The sequence below is a fragment of the Gossypium raimondii genome, chromosome 4 (genome assembly GCF_025698545.1).
Source record: "Gossypium raimondii isolate GPD5lz chromosome 4, ASM2569854v1, whole genome shotgun sequence".
Taxonomy (NCBI): Eukaryota; Viridiplantae; Streptophyta; class Magnoliopsida; order Malvales; family Malvaceae; genus Gossypium; species Gossypium raimondii.
The window spans coordinates 18101205-18121149 of record NC_068568.1 but is presented as its reverse complement, the minus strand read 5'-3'; the positions used below and the strand labels follow the sequence as shown (position 1 = coordinate 18121149).

The following is a 19945-nucleotide window of genomic DNA, read 5'->3' as shown; positions in this document are numbered from 1 at the left end:
ACTCTCTTAACCGTAAGTTTTATAATTATTATTTTTATTTGTGTATTAATTTTGTGTAGTGATGAGAAAAGGGTTGATAGTTTTAGTGTTACTTGAGGTTGGTTTTTGTATATTTCCCCTTGCTTTTATAAATTTCTGCAACACCAACGCTTGGATGACTGTAAAATTCTCCACTTTGAAACTCGTATATATTTATGTTGGTTAATGGTTAAAAAAAATCTAACTTGTGAGTTCAAACATACTTGTAACATCAAATTAATTGATTTGGTTCTTTTATAATTACAAAATTTGTTTAACGTAATAAAATAAATTCTGGTTGGAGTCGGAGTCGATTTTTCATAAAATGTTGGGTCAAGGGTCGAGGCAGTTTTTTTTTTAATTTAAAAGATGTAGGTGGAGTTTCAATATTTGGGTATTTCCTATAAGAAAAATAATTGAAAAGGATGAAAGTAATAAATTGTAAGTTCGGAAAATAAGAGCAAAATACTTAATTTGGTGGTGGAGTGATGGATGGAAGATTAGAGGCGATGCTGCAAATAACAAATTCTTTTTGTTAGTAATGAAAGAAACAAGAGAATCGAATCCCCTTGGAAGGAAGGGTCAACTTAAAAAATCAAAATAAATGAATTTTTTTAAAATATTTTTAATAGTTGTTTTTTTAGATTTTTAAAAAGGCTAAAATATATCATAAGTCTCTTACTTTTTATAAATCATTATATTTTTATTTTCAGGAATTTAATTATTTATTTTCTTTTTAAATTTTAAAATTTAAGTTTAATTGTTGACACTTTAAATTATTAAAAAAAATTTACTTGTCATTTTAAAATTAAAAGAAATCCAATGGGCAATCATGTTGGTAAATAAATGATGAATATAAATTTTAACAATATTAATAATTAAATTTAATATTTAATATTTAAAAATAAAAAATAAATTTCTAAAAATAAAATACATCAACTTAGGAAAATTTTGTAATTTTTTTAAATTATACATTTTTAAATTTCATCTTAACAATGTTATTAAATTATTTGAGAGAATTTAAATTTCAAAACTAAAAAATAAATGTTGCTTTACTGGTAATAGTACTCCAATCATTTTGGATTTTCCGATTAATGACGACACCTCACACACAGAGGATTCCAGCCCCCTTTTTTACGCCACGTATTAGGAAAGGAAAAGAAGAAAACGAAAACCCCAAATTTCAAAGTCCCTACTTCCCATACGGGGATTATACTCCCGCACAAAAACCGAAAAAGGTTTTTTTTCTTCTTTTTCCAACATTTTATTTTCCTTCAATCTAAACGAAGAAAAGAGAAATTTTCCTTTATCTATCATAGGAGTAGCTGCAAGATCTACTGATCCAGCTGAATCTAATCGAGGAATTGTTGAAATTTTTAGAAATTATGTCCTTTTAAATTTTCCTTTTCTAGATTTTGGAAGACAAGGGAATGGGGGACAAGGAGGAGGAAGAAGAGTGGACCGGGACGGAGAGCGGGGATTTGACATCGGAAGGCGAAGGAACGGAAGATTACCGGCGGGGCGGTTATCACGCTGTTAGAATCGGAGACACTTTCAAGAACGGTCGTTACGTTGTACAAAGCAAGCTCGGTTGGGGCCATTTCTCCACCGTTTGGCTCGCTTGGGACACTCACCGCTCCGTACTCCTCTTTCTCTCTAGCAGATCTTGCTTCGTTTCCCTTGTTGATCACTTCAATTATGCCCTACTATAATTAAATCTGCTTAGTTTACTGAAGAAGTTTGCCTTTTAGCTCTATTTATTTGGTTTATTTCAGTAATATTTGATAAGACTGTTTGCGATCCTTTAATTGAAGGAAAAGCATCTAGAAGAACCTTTATCATTTCATTTGTGTTAATATCGTGTTAAGACTTCTTGCCTAGAAAACAACGGAGAAAAATATAATGGATTGTAAAGAACGAATAAAAAGCGTTCGTTGCCACTCGCAAGTAGTCATTTGTTTGCTCGATCAATTTTGACTATGAAACAGCAGAAAAATCACTAAGAAATGTAGTCTATTCTCTTTTAATTTTAGTTAAATTGCTTTTATTATGTTATATTTAATAATTTGTTTTTAAACTACAGTGTTATGTAGCTTTGAAAGTACAAAAAAGTGCCCAGCATTACACTGAGGCAGCGATGGATGAGATAACAATCTTGCAACAGATTGCGGATGGGGATAAAGAGGATAAAAAATGTGCGGTGAAGCTTTTGGATCATTTTAAGCATTCAGGTCCGAATGGGCAGCATGTTTGTATTGTGTTTGAGTACTTGGGAGATAATCTTTTGACTCTCATCAAGTATTCTGATTATCGTGGCATGCCTATTCATATGGTTAAGGAGATATGTTTCCATATTCTAATGGGCTTGGATTACTTGCATAGGGAGCTTTCCATTATACACACTGATCTGAAGCCGGAAAATATTTTATTGTTCTCAATGATAGATCCGTCCAAGGACCCTAGAAAGTCTGGTGCTCCTCTCATCCTTCCGAATAGTAAGGACAAGACGGTGCTGTCTACTAATGGGGATTTGAGTAGAAATCAGAAGAAAAAGTTTCGGAGAAAGGCTAAGCGAGTGGCTCAGGGATGTCTGGAGAAAGAAGTTACTGCAGAAGGTGATGAGGATCCTGAAACATCTTGTGCAGCTAAATCATCTCCTATTGCGGATTCTGTTGAATGTGCCACTAGTTCCGGCAATGCCAATAGAGTCTCTGATGCTGATGGTACAAAGGATTCTAGTCAAGCAAGTCAAGGTGATAAGAGAGGAAGTCGCTCCACAAGGCGGAAACTGTTGGCATCAGTTGACTTGAAGTGCAAATTAGTTGACTTTGGGAATGCATGTTGGACATATAAACAATTTACTAATGATATTCAGACAAGACAATATAGGTGTCCTGAGGTGATCCTGGGATCTAAGTATTCTACGTCGGCGGACCTTTGGTCGTTTGCTTGCATTTGTTTTGAGCTCGCAACGGGTGATGTACTCTTTGACCCCCATAGTGGTGACAACTTTGACAGAGATGAGGTATTTTCTTTATAACAATGTGATCCATTTTATGCTTTTTGCACCATAATGATGTACGTGTTTGTTTCTAAGTTTCTCATCTCACTTAATGAAAGTTCATTCTAGATGTTGCATTTGGTCTTTGAAGGTACAGAGAAGCTTGAAAACCTAAAAAAAAATTATTTCCTTGATTTTGGAAAGGGGAAAAATATATGTGTATCTGAAAAGGAAAAGAGAGGCTATAAACAAGGACAAAAGTACGTCCTTTGCATGTTATATTGAACTTGCAGTTAAACATGGAGGCATTTCCCTTGAAGATATTTTGCATTTTACATATCTTTAATATGAGAATCTCATTGGCTTAAATGCTAACATTTAATTATTTAGTGTACACAGCAAAACTTTGTTAGCCTATTTGTTTTTCTAAAAGAAGGATAAGAAATGAAAAGGTAGAAAATAAGAGAGGTGTTATGAACTGAAAAATTGTTTAACGGAGAGACTTAGTAAGTGTTGTGTCAGAAAATTTCACTTCACTTTCTCCAATTTACTTGATTCAAATTTGATGTAAATTTAGGATTCATTTTAGGTGTTAACCTATATTTAGAAACAATAGCTGAACAGAATGTAAGCTCATCTATTTTTGAGACTGCTGAATTGTCATCATAGTCTTGGGCAACCATTAGAATTTTTACTCAGGTTCGAGTTTGAAAAGTGCTCTCTCGTAGCTCAAAATACTGACTGGTTGAATAGAATAAGTGGATTACCTTTAATTGTTATTATAACTTGTGGAGCATCAAGAGTTTGCCAATTTAATCATATATAAAATTTTGTATGAGTTATCTATATGCTGTGTATGCATGTTCTCATGTACTCGTGTGGTCATGTATGCAATCTCATTTGTATTGGTCAGATTTGTCTTTTCTCGTGTTTTCTTGGCTAACCTAACATTTGGCTGCTAGGCATATTATGACTTATGAGTTACGCTCTCTGCTTTGTTTGGCCTCTCTAAGGGTGTAATTGGTTGAGTGGAAAAGTGGAAAGAAAATAAATTTTGAATGTGCTTGGTAGGAAAGGAAAGTGAGAGAAAAGAAAATAAGAGAGAAGATCATTTTGCAACATAGTTTATGTATGATCCATGTTCCATTGTAGGAGAACCCGAGCTGTTTTTCACCTTTAAAACTGAATGTGTAATGAAAAGCATGGAGTTTTAGGGAAGTTATTCTACCTTGCAAAATACATACATTAAAATTCTTATAGAAGTGCTTTGGAGCCAACCTTAAAATTAAGAGGCTGAAGGTTGGGTGTAGTAGGAATATCTTGATTTGGCTTTCATTTGAACAAGCTATAAACTTGATATATAGGTTTGGATGAACATAACATTTTAACTCTTATATGTTCAGGACCACTTAGCTTTGATGATGGAACTTCTAGGAATGATGCCACGCAAGGTGAGAAATTTCATTTCTGCCTACTAAGAAATTTGCTGTCTCATACTCCTGCGTTTAACAGAAACTATTTTGGGAATTATGTGTAGATTGCCTTGGGTGGCCGTTATTCGCGGGACTTATTTAATCGATATGGTGATTTGAGGCACATACGAAGGTTGCGTTTCTGGCCCTTGAATAAGGTCCTTGTTGAGAAGTACGAGTTCAGCGAACAAGATGCAAATGAAATGACCGACTTCCTGGTTCCCATCCTTGATTTTGTACCTGAAAAGCGTCCCACTGCTACTCAGTGCCTTCAACATCCATGGATCAATGCAGGCCCTCGACTTTTAGAGCCATCAAAGTCTTCATCGCATAGTCGAGTTGTGGACGCTAATGTATCTGAGAAAAAGAAGACGGAGATGGATGAGAGAGAGGCAATGGAGGTTGGAATGGGGAAGATTGCCATCAGTGCAGAATCGAAACCTGCCAAAGATCTCCAGTCTAGTTCGAAATCTGCCATGGCAGCAGCTACTTCTTCTAGGTAGGACTCTCATCTACTTTTCTAGAAGCCTGCCCCTTTCAAAATTTCTGGTTAGACTAGTTTTGTGCCCCCAATCTATATGCAGGACATGTAATTCTTTCATAACATTTTTTCTTACAAAATATAACTGAAATTTCATTAAAATATGTGTTGGAAATCCAAGATGAATTCGCGCTCGTATAGTGGGTATTTTATATATATATATATATATTTATGCACGTGAATTTATTTTGCATGTATATTTGCACTTTCCCTTCTGTTGTAGTGGCCCTGAGTTGACTTAAAATTTGAACTGATTTAGACGAATCATAATTGATAGCATCAAAGATCCTATAAAAAATGGTTGACATTTGTAAAATGTCTGCAGAATTTGCAATCTTAGAACTCATCATTGAAAACGGATCAATAGAATCTACATTTGTAATAACCAGTATGAAATTTAACATACTTAAAATAGCTAGAATATACCTAAAAAAGAAAGAAAGGAAAACAAAAACAATAAATATTTGATATTTGGGTCTGATTATATAATTTTTTTAAATATATGTATATATATTAATATATGCACACTTTTAACCCTCTTTCACTCAACCCAGACCGGGTTTTAGTTTGGCTAAATTAGACGTACGGCTTATTCTTTAATTGACCTTTTTAGACGGTTTTTTTAAATTAGGGAAATAGGTTGATTTTTATTTTTGTTAGGGTTAGAGTTTTTTTAAGAATTAAGGTTTAGGGTTTTAGGAGTAAAACTGTGAAAGTTTAGGTAGATTTGAGGGGTCAAGGATGTAATAACGCGTCTTAAAACACATACATTTCATATATCATGTTGGATAGAACCATTACCTCGGAAACTCATTTTATGGAAGTTAGGTTTTGGGGTGACATTGCTTGATATGGTCACGGGTTGAAGTCTAAGTAGAGGTCTCAGTCGGCGGCCGTGACGTGGTCACGGGTTCGAGTATAACCGAGGGCTAGTTAACGGTCGTTATGTGGTCACGAGTTCAAGCTTTTTAGATACTTGCAAATGATGTCTTATATATACCATACATAAGATTGAGGTCATAATCATAGGAAAAAGCAAAGGGTTTTCTAGTGTAATCAATGTATTTTTTTTCTCTATTTCCAAACAGTCGGTATCTTTAACCTTTTATTCTTATCCGAAGGCTGACACCGAAATGGACACAAGAGGGCTTTCAGGTGTAAAGCGGATGTTCCGGCACAATATAGGTCAAACTCGGGTCAACACGATAGTGGTTGTAGTTATTAATGTTTGTTTAATAACGACAACCATTGTCACCCCGAAAGGAGCATCTCCTTTACTACACCGCAACAATTGCTATCCACTTGAGAGTTCTCCTACATCTACGACGACGTTGTCCTTCGGATAAGAAGGAAGGTTAAAGATGCCGGTTGCATGGAAATAGAGAAAAAAATTACACTGATTATAGCAGGAAGCCCCACAATTTTTCCTATGATTAGACCCTCAAACTTTTGTATTATATTTATAAGGAAACATCTTCGGGTATTCGAAAAGTTTAAACTTGTGCCTGCATAACGACCGTCAACTGGCTCCCTCATTATACTTTGATTCATTACCTCATAACGGCCGTCGATTGAGACCTCTACCTAGACTTGCACCCGTGATTTATAAAGTAAAATCATCTCGAAACTTGACTTCCACAGGATAGGTTTCTGATGTAATAGTCTCATCTCGGCAGGATATATGAAATGTGTGTCTTGGAGTGATATTGCATCAACAACAATTCAAGAATACCTTAAATCAAAAATTTTATTAGCAACAAAAATTTTTAACATTGAAGCGAACCACGGAGATTTTTTCCTTTGCGATTTCACCTTCCCCCTTCATACTCCATCTCTCTTGGCCTCCATCCATCCACTTTACAATATTTCTCTCTTGGTTTTCTTCCCCACTTCAGTGTTAAAAATTTTTGTCGCTAATAAAATTTTCGGTTTGAGGTATTCTCGAGTCTTTGTTGATGTGATATCGTTTCGGAACACACATTTCATATATCTTGCAGAGATGTGACCATTACCTCAGAAACCTATCTGTGGAAGTCGAGTTCTGAGGTGATTTTGCTTTATACGGTTACGACTGAAAGTCTACTTAGAGGTCTTAATCGACAGTTGTTATGAGGTAATGGATTAGAGTATAACGGAAGAACTAGTTGACGGTCATTATATAAGCAGGAGCTCAAACTTTTCGAATACCTGGAGATGTTGCCTTATAAATACCATACAAAAGTTTGAGGGCATAATTATAGGGAAAAATTGTGGGGCTTCCCGCTATAATCGGCGTAATTTTTTTCTCCATTTCCACACAGTCGGCATCCTTAATCTTCTTTTTTATTCGAAGGCCAACACCGTCGTGGACACAGGAGGACTCTTAAGCAGACAACGGCTATTGCGATACATTAAAGGTCATGCTCTTTTTGTAACGACCTGATAATCACGGGTGTCAGAAAGTACATTTCTGAGACTCCGTTATCGTAAATTGGACTCGTAAATATTTTAGTTGTGTGGTTAATTAGGTTTTGGTTAGGTGAATTTGCATGAATTAAGAGTAATTAGGTACAATGACTAAATTGCATAAAAGGTGAAAGTTGAATTATAAATTAAAAAAATTAAAGGGACTAAATAAACAATTATGACATTGCTTATAAATGAGGCGGCATAAGATAGATATTTATAAAACTTAAAGTTAAAAATATATATTAATATTATAATATTATATCTTAATAATTAAGTATATATATTATATTATATATTATAATAAGTAAATATAATAAAAGAAATAGAAATAGAAAAAGGAAAGAAAAGGAGAAAGACCAAAGCTAGGGGTTTTAAAGTTCCAAGTTCAATTGGTTAGTCAATTTAATAATTTTTCTTGTAACTTTTATGTTTTTAAAATCTCGTATTAAATACTACCCGACCCATGTCAAAATTTTAGAAATTATTGAGTTTTTAAGTGTTGTCCATGTTGAATAATTTTAGTATTAGGGACTAAATTGATAGATTTTAAGTTAGAAATAAAAAGGATTGAATTGTAGAATAAATTGTAAATTTTGAGTAATAAGGACTAAATTGTGAAAAATTAAAATTTAGGGATTTAAGTGAAATTAGGGAGTTAAATTTACTTTAAAGTAGAATTTGTATGAAAATATAAGATTAATTGTGAAGAAATAAAATTAGTCTCGATTTAGGGACTAAATTGAAATTTAGGCAATATTTGAGTAAAAATTAAAATATTCACTATGAAATTGAATTGTGTTGTATTGATGATTTTCAATTGTTTTAATTCCGTAGCTAACGTCGTACCGGAACCCTCGACTAAAAAGGGGAAAGATAAAGTCGATTAGGAATAGCTCTAAATTTTTGGTTTGTATTTCTATAATTCGAATTTAGTTGTTAATTGTTATAATTCAATTTAATGTATATGGTAAGTGTTGAGGTGAGAATTATTGTGTTGCAATTGAAATGGATTGATTTAGTATGTGATGAATTTATTGAATTTATATTGATTGAATTGGTATATATATTGAATATATTGATTATTTGAATTGAAATGAAAATTGGTTGTATTTGAAAAGCGAATTGGAACCCTGTTAACTGTATCGGGCTGAGTCGAATATAGATGGCATACCATAGGATTGGAAGAGTTCAGAGATTTCTTCGACTTCGAGTCGATGAGACATTGGGTTTTAATTTACTACTTCAGATTAATTCGATGAGGCACTGGGTGCCAATTTACTTCGGTTTAGCTGATGAGACACTGGATGTCAATTTATTACTTCGAATTATCTGATGAGGCATTGGGTGTCAAACTAGTGGGTTTTGGTTGGATCCGTGCATCCGTCGGAGTTCGAGTCATGTTAATAGGGGTAAATGAATAATAAATTTTTATGATTGATATTGAAATGACATGGTATGAAAAATGGAAGTGAAATAGTAAATTGAAAATAGAATATGAAATATGTTGCAAATATAAGGAATATATGAGTTATATACTCATGAAATGAATATGGAATGGATAATGCAATTGTATAATGAAATGTGAAATAAATTGTGAAAAGCTATTTATATAGCAAGCATGAGAATTGAGATTTTTGTGAAACAAATGAAATATGATATTGTTGTTGTAAAATTAAATATTAATATGTGCTTATAATTAAATTGTGCATATGATATTATCTTGTCTTTAATATTCGGATTATAGAAATACTACTGAGTTTTTACTTAGTGTACGATTTTATTTTTCGTACGTAGGTTAGGTACTTAATTTTACCGATTCAGCATCCAACAACGGTCCCAAACTCAAACGTGGTGATGTTTTTCTTTTTGTGTCGGCATGTACCTAAGGTGTCTAAATATTAATCATTTTTGTGGATTGATTGTAAATAAGATGATAAGTTGATATTGGTTGGATATATACACATATAAATATGTGTTTATGCTTGAGGTCATATTATGACATGTTTAAATTTATGTATAAATGAACATGAATTAGGCAAAATAGATTAAATTTGGCATGTTTACAAATTGGATTTAAATGATGGTTTATTGATAAGTTTTGATGATATAATTGTGGTACCTATGAGTGTACATTGGTTAGGCACCTAGGTTGATTGCTTTGACATGATTTGAATATGTTTGATTGTGTTTTGAATTAGATAAACGAATGATTTTTGAGTTGCTTATTGTCCAAGCTTGCAGGGAATGGTAAACTTGTTGTTTAAGGTACATTTTGAGTCCACACGGCCAAACACACGGGCGTGTGACTGGATCGTGTGAGACACATGGCTAGCACACGGGCGTACGAGGCCATTTCAAAAGGGTACACGATTTGGCCACACTGCCATGTGAACCCTGCAACTTTGAAAATTTTTAATATTTTTCGAAAAATTCTCTGAGTTTCCGAATTAGTCCCAATTTGTTTCTAACGCGTATTTTGGGCCTCGAGGGCTCGAATAAGGGACAATATGTATGAGTTTAATTGGTTTTTGACCTGAATATATTATGAATAAGAAATGTTTGTAATTTATGTCTGTTTGATCGATAAGTTTCGGTAATGCTCCAAGATCTTATTCCAACAACGGATGTGGGTTAAAGGTGTTACACCTTTCGAGATGACAACTATTGCTGTTATTAAACAAACAGTAAATAACTACAACTGGTACTACGTCGACCCGAGTTTGACCTCTACTGTGTCGAAATATTCACTCTTTGCTTGAGAGCCCTCTTGTGTCCACTTCAGTGTCAGCTTTCAGATAAAAGTGAAAGGTTAAAAATATTAACTACCTGGAAATAAAGAAAAATTATGTTGATTACACCAGAAATCCCTCCGTTTTCCCTACGATTATGACCTCAATCTTATGTATGGTATATATAAGACATCATTTGCGAGTATACAAAAAGCTTGAACTCGTGATCACATAAACTGGCCCTCGGTTATACCTGAACTTGTGATCGCATCACGGTTGTCGGCTGGGACCTTCACTTAGACTTAGACCTGTGAACGTATTAAGCATTGTCACCCAGAAACCTAACTTCCATAGGATAGGTTTATGAGGTAATGGTCCTATCTTGGCATGATATGAAATGTATGTGTTCTGAAACTCATTACCGCATCCTCGACCCCTCAAATCTACCTATAAACTTTTATAGTTTCACTCTTAAAACCTTAAACCCTAATTCCTAAAAACTCCTAACCCTAACAAAATTAGAAAATAAAAAAGACCGAGGGGAGAGAGTGTGCTAGACGCGCTTTCACACATACTCTCTTCAAAATCAACTTATTTCCCCAATTAAAAAAAAACAACCTAAAACACCAATTAAAAAAAGGCATATACGTCTAATTTAGAGTTTGAGTTTGATTATTGAATAAAAATTTAAGATTAGTTAATTAAATGAATCAAGTCATATTTGGTTGCTTATGAACAAGCTTTTTATTCAATTTATTATTTAAAATTTGTTTATTGCTTGATTACTATATAATTTATGATATTACTATTGTTTGTGTATTAATTTTATTTATTTATACTATAATTATTAATATTTATTTTTATTATAATTTTTAAAATAAAAAGTATTTGTTTATTATTAATAAACATTTTAAAATTATTCACGAATATGTTTGTAAATCAAGAATAGATTGAAGAGAGGAGACAACAAGGCTAGTGTCAATTATTGCAACAGTGAGAAAAAAAATGAGAGAAAGATTTGGTGTTCTGAAAAAGAAGCTTGATTAAGGAATGAAGAGGAATAGAAATAGAGAAATAAAAAGAGGTTGGTTGGATGGAGCAAGTGTACAAGGTAAGTTTGATTGTTCATTCGGTGGAAGGGCAGGGATGGAGCAATTTATGGACCCAGGTTTTCACTCCAAAAAGCGCCATTTCCCTGCATTGAGAGATCCCAGTTCCTGATGTCGGACGTTAGCACTATATTTGTATCGCTACATACTCCTCCAACCAATCTTTATATCTCAATCTCAATTAAGTATGAAAATCTTCTCTTTGTTTGTTTCTTACGAATTACTTGATATTTTGCTAGTCTTGGCAACGACTACGAGTCTCTGAAATCAAATTCCTTTGATTTCAGCTTTCGCTATTCTTGCCTGTTATGTGTTTGTCATAAGTTCTCAACTAGGAGACTATAAAAAGCTACTTCAAAATGCCGATTCTCACCCTCAAAACCATATTAAAACACCAAAATCCGTGTCGGGTCATTGGTAGTCGATTCAAAACATCTTCTGTCCAGTATGTAGCTTCAAGATTTAGGGACCCTACGTTTGAGAAACTGATGGACAAATACAAAAACCTTCTCAAAGTAATTGCAATACAAGATCTTATCCTCGCAAATCCCACCCATAACCCTCCTTCCGTCTCCCTTGATTTCCTTTCTAGGCTTTCTCAAAAGCTACATTTAAACCGTGGTGCTGCTTCTTTTCTCCGTAAATACCCTCATATTTTCCACATTTTCTATGATCCCAATAAGTTCCGGACTTTCTGTAGATTGACTGATGCTGCTATGCGTGTTTCCCGACAAGAGGCAGAAGCTATCAATGCTTCTTTGGATGTTGTTGTTGACCGTTTAGTTAGGCTTTTGTCAATGTCGACAACTAAATCGTTGCCTCTCCGTGCTGTTTTCAAAGTTTGGAGGGAACTTGGGTTGCCTGATGATTTTGAGGACTCAATCATATCTCGAAATTCTCACATATTCAAGCTTGTTGATGCTCATGAACCTAATACTCATATTTTGACGCTGACTGATGAAATGCGTGATAAGAGTTTTGTAGCTTGTGTTGAGAATTGGCGAGTTATGGAGTGCTGTAGGGAAAACTGCGCCGTTGATAGAACCGAAATTCGGTGTAGTTTTAAACATAGCTATCCACCAGGGATGAGGTTGGTCAGGGATTTCAAGGCAAAGGTTAAGGAATGGCAAAGGTTGCCATATGTAGGGCCTTATGAGGAGATGGGAGAAAAGAAGAGGTCTAAGGCAGGAATAATGGGATTAGAAAAACGGGCAGTGGCCATAGTACATGAGTTCTTGAGCTTGACAGTGGAGCGGATGGTGGAGGTGGAGAAGATTAGCCATTTTAGGAAATCATTCGCCATTGATTTGAACATAAGGGATTTGTTCCTGGACCATCCGGGGATGTTTTATTTGTCAACCAAGGGAAAAAGACACACTGTTTTTCTGAGAGAAGGATATGAAAGGGGGTGTTTGATTGACCCAAATCCAGTTTATAATGCAAGGAGAAAACTTCTAGATCTTGTCGTGCTGGGACGCCATGCCATGTTAATCAACAATGAATCAAGGTCAGTGGAAAATTGTCAGACTCAGAAACCTTGTTTACAAGATGAGGGTAGGGACGAAAGTATTTAGTTCTTCGTTTTTAAATCTCTGTTTTCTTATTCTTCCTCATGCACTTTGGTTCTAACATGTTTGTGAACTTTGGGCTTTGTTTAGTAACTTTGAGTGTGTACCATATTTTTTTTTAACATTAATCTCATTATAGGTTAATATCATATCTGCTCTTTTTCTATGCAATGACTAGAACTACCAACAACCACTCCCCAACTCTTAAATAGGAGGATAATGCATTTTAATGCACTCGAACCCACATCTTCATACACTGGCAACAATGTCAATACCAATCAAGTTAAGATTCAATCAACAATAAGCTCCTATTTTTAAATGCATACTTATAGTGTTTTAATTAGTTGGTATTTTTTATGATATGAATTTCAAAAAGCATAAAAATTAGTTGACATAAGTAAAAAAAAAAAATTATCACAAATCTTTTAGTTATAAAAGAATACATGAATATATAGAGTTTTTAAGTTGAGGAGTCAAAATGGATCTAATTGTATATAAAAGTACAAAGTACCCAAATAAATGTGATTGCCATGTTCATGGGTCAAACATTATATCATCCCTATTTATAAAAAGTGTATTTTATTACAACATTTTAAAACAAAAGTAGATATAAAAACTAAAATAGTTTGCAAGATTAGAACTTCTACTTCTTTTTGGAGTTATTAAATAGAAATTCAAAGCAAGAAGATGGAAAATTCTTACTTTTTTGTTCTCTCAATTCTTCTATCATCAATGATATTTTTCTTGATTTTCCCTATGGTGCTTTAAATATAATTGTAATTGATGTTTTATATTTTCTGGATATTTCATGCCAAAGATGGAGTTGAAAAATATGGGAGAATGTTTGCGAGGTTATGGCAGTTTTTTTGGTCAAGGAAGGAACTAGGATTCATTCAAAGTTTTACAGACTGTTGGATACATAGGTATTCTCTGAGAATTCGCAGCAATCAAAGAGTCCGGGGGAGAAATAAAATTAAAAGCATGTGAGGTTGAAAGTTAGTCCGAAATCCAGCATTTTTTCTGTATTAGCTCGCTTCCTGCATAATGTTCCTTCCCTGTGTGAAAGCGTCTTGAAAATGAGTAGTCCAGTGGCTGCTGTCCTTCGGGTATTAAAGTGATGTCAAGAAATTTAAACAAGACCACAATATCTCAATAATAATGCTGATAGAAGAAACTCCATTTGGCATCGAATCCCCGGTGCTGGGTAGTGTTGCTCTGAATCACCAATTGCTGGTTCATCATAGATGCAAATGCTCCTGCTCCTCTATATCCTCAACTTGACTCCTAATTTTCACCGCGCGCTACTTTCTGCTCCACTTTAACTCTTCCTTTACTCTTCGTTTTATGTAGTACATCACCAATCCGGCATAAGATTGCGAGGCCTTTGCAATGGTTATGATCCGCGGCAGATGTAAGAGTCAAGGCTTTGGAAATTGCTGAAGACCATGTCGATTAGTAAAAGAAAAAAGCTCCATCCAGTCCACCTGTGGGTTATTGGAAGGAATTTCCACTAATCTACGTTACAATATGGAAACCCGAAACTTAAACAAAATTAAATTGATTTTCGGTAATAATCAATTTTTACATTTACACATTTATTTTTTCTTCGAAAAATGAAAAACTCGATTTCCTCAATTCAATTCCAAACTGAACGGTTAGACATCCTAATATTTGGTCCCAAAACTACGCAAAAGACAAAAGTATGACATTTATTTCATTGATGAGACCAAATTTAATACTAATTAAGTTGAATGAATCTTGTCTGGCTTACGTTAAAAGTCTTCACATTTCATCATTCCCCATATTTGTCTTGTCTTTACACATATATTCAGCAACCCTTGCCTAATTTAGATGCTATATTTTTATCTTATTTCATATTTTAAATGTATATTTACTAATAAAAATAAGGGTAATGTATACTCACACTTACTCAACTTTGATTAAAATAATAAAATAATTACTAAACTCTGAAAAGTAACAATTCAATCACTAAACTTTACGAAAATAACAAAATAGTTATTAACGTTATCGAAAAATAACAAATCAGTCACCCACTAATATTTTTCGTTATAAGCCTAACGGGATAGGTGACGTGACCCGTTAACTAGCTGACGTGACCAGTTAACTAGCCACATTGGACATGAGCAGCTGAAGGGACATAATTTTTGGGGGAAAAGAGAAGAGCAAAAAAAAAAAGAAGAAAAAGGAAAGATTGAAATTTGGGAAAAGGGTTCTAGAAGAGCTTTTCAAGGTATTGAAAACATCATCCACGGCAGTAACGATCACCTTTCATCTTTTGTTTATGTTTTCATCAAAGCACCAAAGAGTTGTCTCAAGTTCTTGCTCTCTCAAGGTTTTATTCTTTTTGCTAGGGATCGACTCGTATAACTAATGAAACAGTAAAAGTGGAGAAGAACGAACACAAATATTTTACGTGAAAACCCTCAAAGAGGGAAAAACTACGGGCAAATGAGGTTTCAACTTTTCACTAAATGAGTAAACAAACGAGGGTACAATATAGAGAAAATAAATCTAAATGTACTAAAAGTAGAAACCCAAACCTCGAAACAAAACCCTAACTCGGGAACAAAATTCTCTCCATAGTTACTATAAAAAACTCTCCCCAAACTCATATGCGACTACATCTTGTCGTCCGTAAAGAAAAGTCATTCCTGATTGGCGTATCTAAACAAGGATACAATGACCCCTTTAAATAGGCTTTAGATTAAAGTTCTAATCATACTAAAATATCCCTAGAATAATTAGAGTCCAATTAGGAGAAGCAGTCCTACTTGAAGTCTAAAACGTCTTATGCATGCTCTCCTATTTGGCCACTTATGCATGTTCTCCTATTTGTCAGCCACGTTTTAGACTTCAAGCAAGACTACTTCTCCCAGTTGGACTCTAATTATTTTAGGGATATTTTAGTATGATTAGAAAATTAATCTAAAGCCTATTTAAAGAGGTCATTGTATCCCTATTTAGATACACTAATCAACAATGACTTTTCTTTATGGGTGACAAGATGTAGTCGTATATGAGTTTGGGGAGAGTTTTTTGTGGTAACTATGGATATAATTTTGTTCTTGGGTTAGGGTTTTGTTTCGGGGTTTGGGTTTGTACTTTTAGTACATTTAGGTTTATTTTCTCCATATTATACTCTCATTTGTTTACTTATTTAGTGAAAAACCGAAGCCTCCTTTGCTTGTGGTTTTTCCCTCTTTGAGGGTTTTCCACGTAAAATATTTGTGTTCATTCTTCTCCACTTTTACTATTTCGTTGACTATACAGGTCAATCCCCAACACTTTTTCTCCTGTTGCTACTACTAGTTCTCGTAAAACTATTTTTTCCCAACCATTTGTAATAACCCGTTTTTTAGTGGTGTCGGAAACAATGGTTTTGGGGCCACCAAATCTGACGAGTAAGTTCGTAAATATTATTGTTTAATATTTACGAGTTAAATGTGACTTTAAAAAGGTTTTTGATTTGATAATTTATGTTATTTAAGTGATTTATTAAGTTCAAGTGATAAGACCCTGAGGTCAAGTAGTTTTAGAAAATGAGGTATCGGGACCTTGTTTTTATAAACTGAGCTATAAATATTTATAAAAATATTTACGAAGTGTCATTAAGGTGATATTAAAGTTTCATTGAAAAATTTTAACGTTTCGATAGTTAATTAATTAAAATGACTAAATCGTAAAAGATATAAAATTTGATCACTATTTGATTTGAGTGATTAAATGGTTAATTGAATAAAGAAAAGGGAGCAAAATGGTAATTAAACCATGATCAAAGTTTCCAAGCGGTGGTATCATGATTTAAATCCACTAACTTTTGGATTATTTGCTCTTTTAGTCCTAATTAATTTAGGATTAAATTATAAATAAGTTTATTTAGTTAGAATTTAATTTAATTGAATGACCAATTGTGTAATTAAACCTTCCTTAGATGGTAATTATGCCATATATTTATGTGATGGACAATTATAGACGTGTGTTAGTGATATTATAAGTGTATTTATCAAGGTTAAAATGGTAATTTGATAAATTAATTAAATTAAAATAAAACCAAAATGTTTTATCATCATTTTAATGTGTCTTATTCACCGAATTTGGAAGGAGAAAAACTCCATGGAAGACTTTGAAGCTTCGAATTTCTTGTTGATGATGCATGTAAGTCCATTTTAGCCCCGTTTTTAATAATTTTTATGTTTTTAAGATCTTTGCAACTAGGTCTAACTAGCCCGTATCTTCGATTTTGAAATTGTTACAGATTGTGAATGTTTTAATTGATGAATCCATTTGATTTTAGTTATTAAATGATGAATTTGAGATGTTGTTTAATATCTAAAAGTATTTTGTTAAGTAATTTTGATGAATTTTCTAATTAGGGACTAAATTGTTAAAATAATAAAAGTGCAAGGATTTGATGTGAAATTTTTACAATAATGTGCTGTATTGGATGCCATGAGTATTCATCCAGGCTCAATTTTGGGTAAAAATGGTTAATTTGCATGTTTTGGGCTTAGGAACTAAATTGAGTAAAAGTAAAACTTTATGGGTAATTTTGTAAAAATATAAAAATGACTAAATTGCATAAATCACATTGTTTTACTGTCTAAATTAATAGATTAAATAAAATTATTAATTTAGATAAAGATCGAGTGGAAAGTCGAGGAGAATGAAAAATTACTAAAATACCCCTAAACTTTGTCATTTCTACATTTGGCCAGATAAGCTCGTACGGTTAAAAATTTAATATTTATTTAAACTGATGGATGGTATAACATGATGTGTATATATATATATATATATATATATATATATTCCACTATTGGAAATGAATCATTATCTGAGTTATAATATTGAATTTTGATGTTTGTTTTGAATTGAACGGGGGATAAAATACATTCGTGTTTTGGTGTATTACGGGGGTTCGGAGTGGTGATGGTATCGGAGGGATATATTGACATATTACCCAAGTAAACTAAGGTTCATCATTTGTTGCGAACTATCGTGTTATACTTTCTATTTGGCGTGATTTGGGTGGACCAACTCTTTTGAGCTTCTGTTGATGTGTTCGGGTGGACAAACTCTATGAGCTTCTGTTGACGATGTACTCTTATCTGTAACTCGTTCTTCGAATGGAAAATCTCGGTAATGTAAACTATTTAATGAATTTGAAAGATTTGTTATTTATTGAATATTGATCTGAACACAAATAAATTCAACAGTTGAGATTGTGGATGATGCTTAGGTTTATGCTAAGTTTATAGTTACATTATATCATGTTTAATATTAATGATATACAATGAAATGGTAAATGACAAAAATGGGAATATGCTTACGTTCATGAAAAGCTAGTATGATTCAAAAGGTGTATTTTCTTATAAAATGATTTATCATGTAATTGACTCCAAATGAGTTGTATACATAAATGCACTAACTTGTGTATTGATGATGATGGTTAGGCTTATGTCAAGCTTGAGATTATGATTGATGTTTATGCTTATGTTTGGTATTATACAAATGAAACAGGTAAGAAAAGGTAATGAAACGGTAAGTTCATTATTGAAATGTGATATGACGAAAAAGGGATTGATGAATTGAATGATGTACTTATATATGAGAAATTACGTATGTTATGGATGAACTTACCTATGATGTGAATAAATATACTAATTAGTGAGTTGACGTTGTTATTTAAGTTTATACTTAGTAAATGGAATGGAAAGTAAGGCTTCGTTTGTTTGCCAGTAGAATATTTTCCGGAAAATGATTTCTAGAAAATTATTTACTTTTCTGGTGTTTGGATGAATCTGTGTAAAATATTTTCTGTTGTTTGGCAGATTTCCTGAAAATATTTCATAAAAGCTGTTTTAAATGAAACAAATATATATTTGAGAATTTATTATCTTTTCATTATTTAATTGAGTTTATTTTTTATATATTAATAAATTTATATTTTAAATTGTTTTTACATATATTACAATGATTTATTTATAAATAAATCAAATTAAATATATAATAATACTCAATTATTAAGCTAGAATATTAACCGTCATAAATTGAAAACAACCAAAGCAAACAAATTATTTCTAATTGTGTTATAAAAAAACAAAGATTGAATCATTATAAATTAACTTCCAAACCACAATTAATACTAGAAATTAATAATATTATTCAAATGCATAATTAGTAGTATACCACATGATAAAAACAACATTGCCCAAGTGTATAACTAATATTACACCACATTAAAGTATCAATATCTTCAACCTTAAGAACATTTTTAAAGCCAAATTTTTCTATGCTTCTTACTTTTAACTAAAAAAGTTTTGGCATCGGATTCATGACCCATAAGATAATCAAACACACTACAAAGGAAGTCATCATCAAATCCTTCTACCTCTATCGACATCACTTCTTCGTAAAGATGTGGTGTTTTATCCGCAGTAAATTGTTCCAAAGCATTAGCAATTTTTTCAAGTTGTTCACCCACAAATTTAATTTGTTCATCAACGACACTTTCTTGAGCATTTTTCTTTTACGTTTAGGTGTGCCAGATGAAGATACTTTTGTTCTTACCTCCTCAATCTCTTCATTGTCGCAATCTATAGGCACTGGATCTTGGTTACCATTATCCAAATCTATGTCAGCAAATGTTCTGGAAAAACTCTCAGTTGCCATATCTTTGCCAACAACCAAAGCCATTCATCATAATGATCAATGCTTTTATTCAAAAATGGTTCATACTTCTTGTGTGCCTGTTGAATATTATACACAATTAGAATAACAAGTAAAAAACAATTGGAATATACTTAACATATATATACATATATTACCATCACTGCTGCATCATATGTCGCTCTATCACATGTGATCATTTTCATGTTATCATTCCATCCAAAACCACTTTTAGCCCAAATTGTGCATATAATCTGCCGCTGGTTTTTTACAGTCCTCAAATGATTTTCCACATGCTTCGCATCGCATTGGACTTGAAATCTTTCAGAAATAGCTACAATAACTTGATTAATAGAAACTGCTTTGAAA

At 33.0% G+C, this 19945-nt stretch overlaps 2 protein-coding genes across 2 annotated transcripts; both read left to right on the top strand.

Moving 5' to 3' along the window:
- The first annotated feature begins 1135 nt into the window (after positions 1-1135).
- LOC105767519 (uncharacterized) lies at positions 1136-5166 on the top strand. Its single transcript, XM_012587074.2, has 5 exons — positions 1136-1256; positions 1431-1658; positions 2102-3043; positions 4423-4470; positions 4557-5166. The coding sequence occupies exons 2-5, from the start codon at positions 1449-1451 to the stop codon at positions 4992-4994; spliced, it is 1638 nt and encodes a 545-aa protein (XP_012442528.2). The 5' UTR covers positions 1136-1256; positions 1431-1448; the 3' UTR covers positions 4995-5166.
- A 5981-nt stretch (positions 5167-11147) lies between these two features.
- Positions 11148-14480, top strand: LOC105767521 (protein ROOT PRIMORDIUM DEFECTIVE 1). The gene is made up of 2 exons (XM_012587075.2): positions 11148-12825; positions 13704-14480. Exons 1-2 carry the CDS (start codon positions 11678-11680, stop codon positions 13711-13713), a joined length of 1158 nt encoding a protein of 385 aa, XP_012442529.2. The 5' UTR covers positions 11148-11677; the 3' UTR covers positions 13714-14480.
- The last annotated feature ends 5465 nt before the right edge of the window (positions 14481-19945 follow it).

Coding starts and splice junctions, on each gene's coding strand:
- LOC105767519 (XM_012587074.2), top strand. CDS start 1,449: ATGGGGGACAAGGAGGAGGAAGAAGAGTGGACCGGGACGGAGAGCGGG. Junction 1,659..2,101: donor CTTGGGACACTCACCGCTCC/GTACTCCTCTTT, acceptor TTTAAACTACAG/TGTTATGTAGCTTTGAAAGT. Junction 4,471..4,556: donor TAGGAATGATGCCACGCAAG/GTGAGAAATTTC, acceptor AATTATGTGTAG/ATTGCCTTGGGTGGCCGTTA.
- LOC105767521 (XM_012587075.2), top strand. CDS start 11,678: ATGCCGATTCTCACCCTCAAAACCATATTAAAACACCAAAATCCGTGT.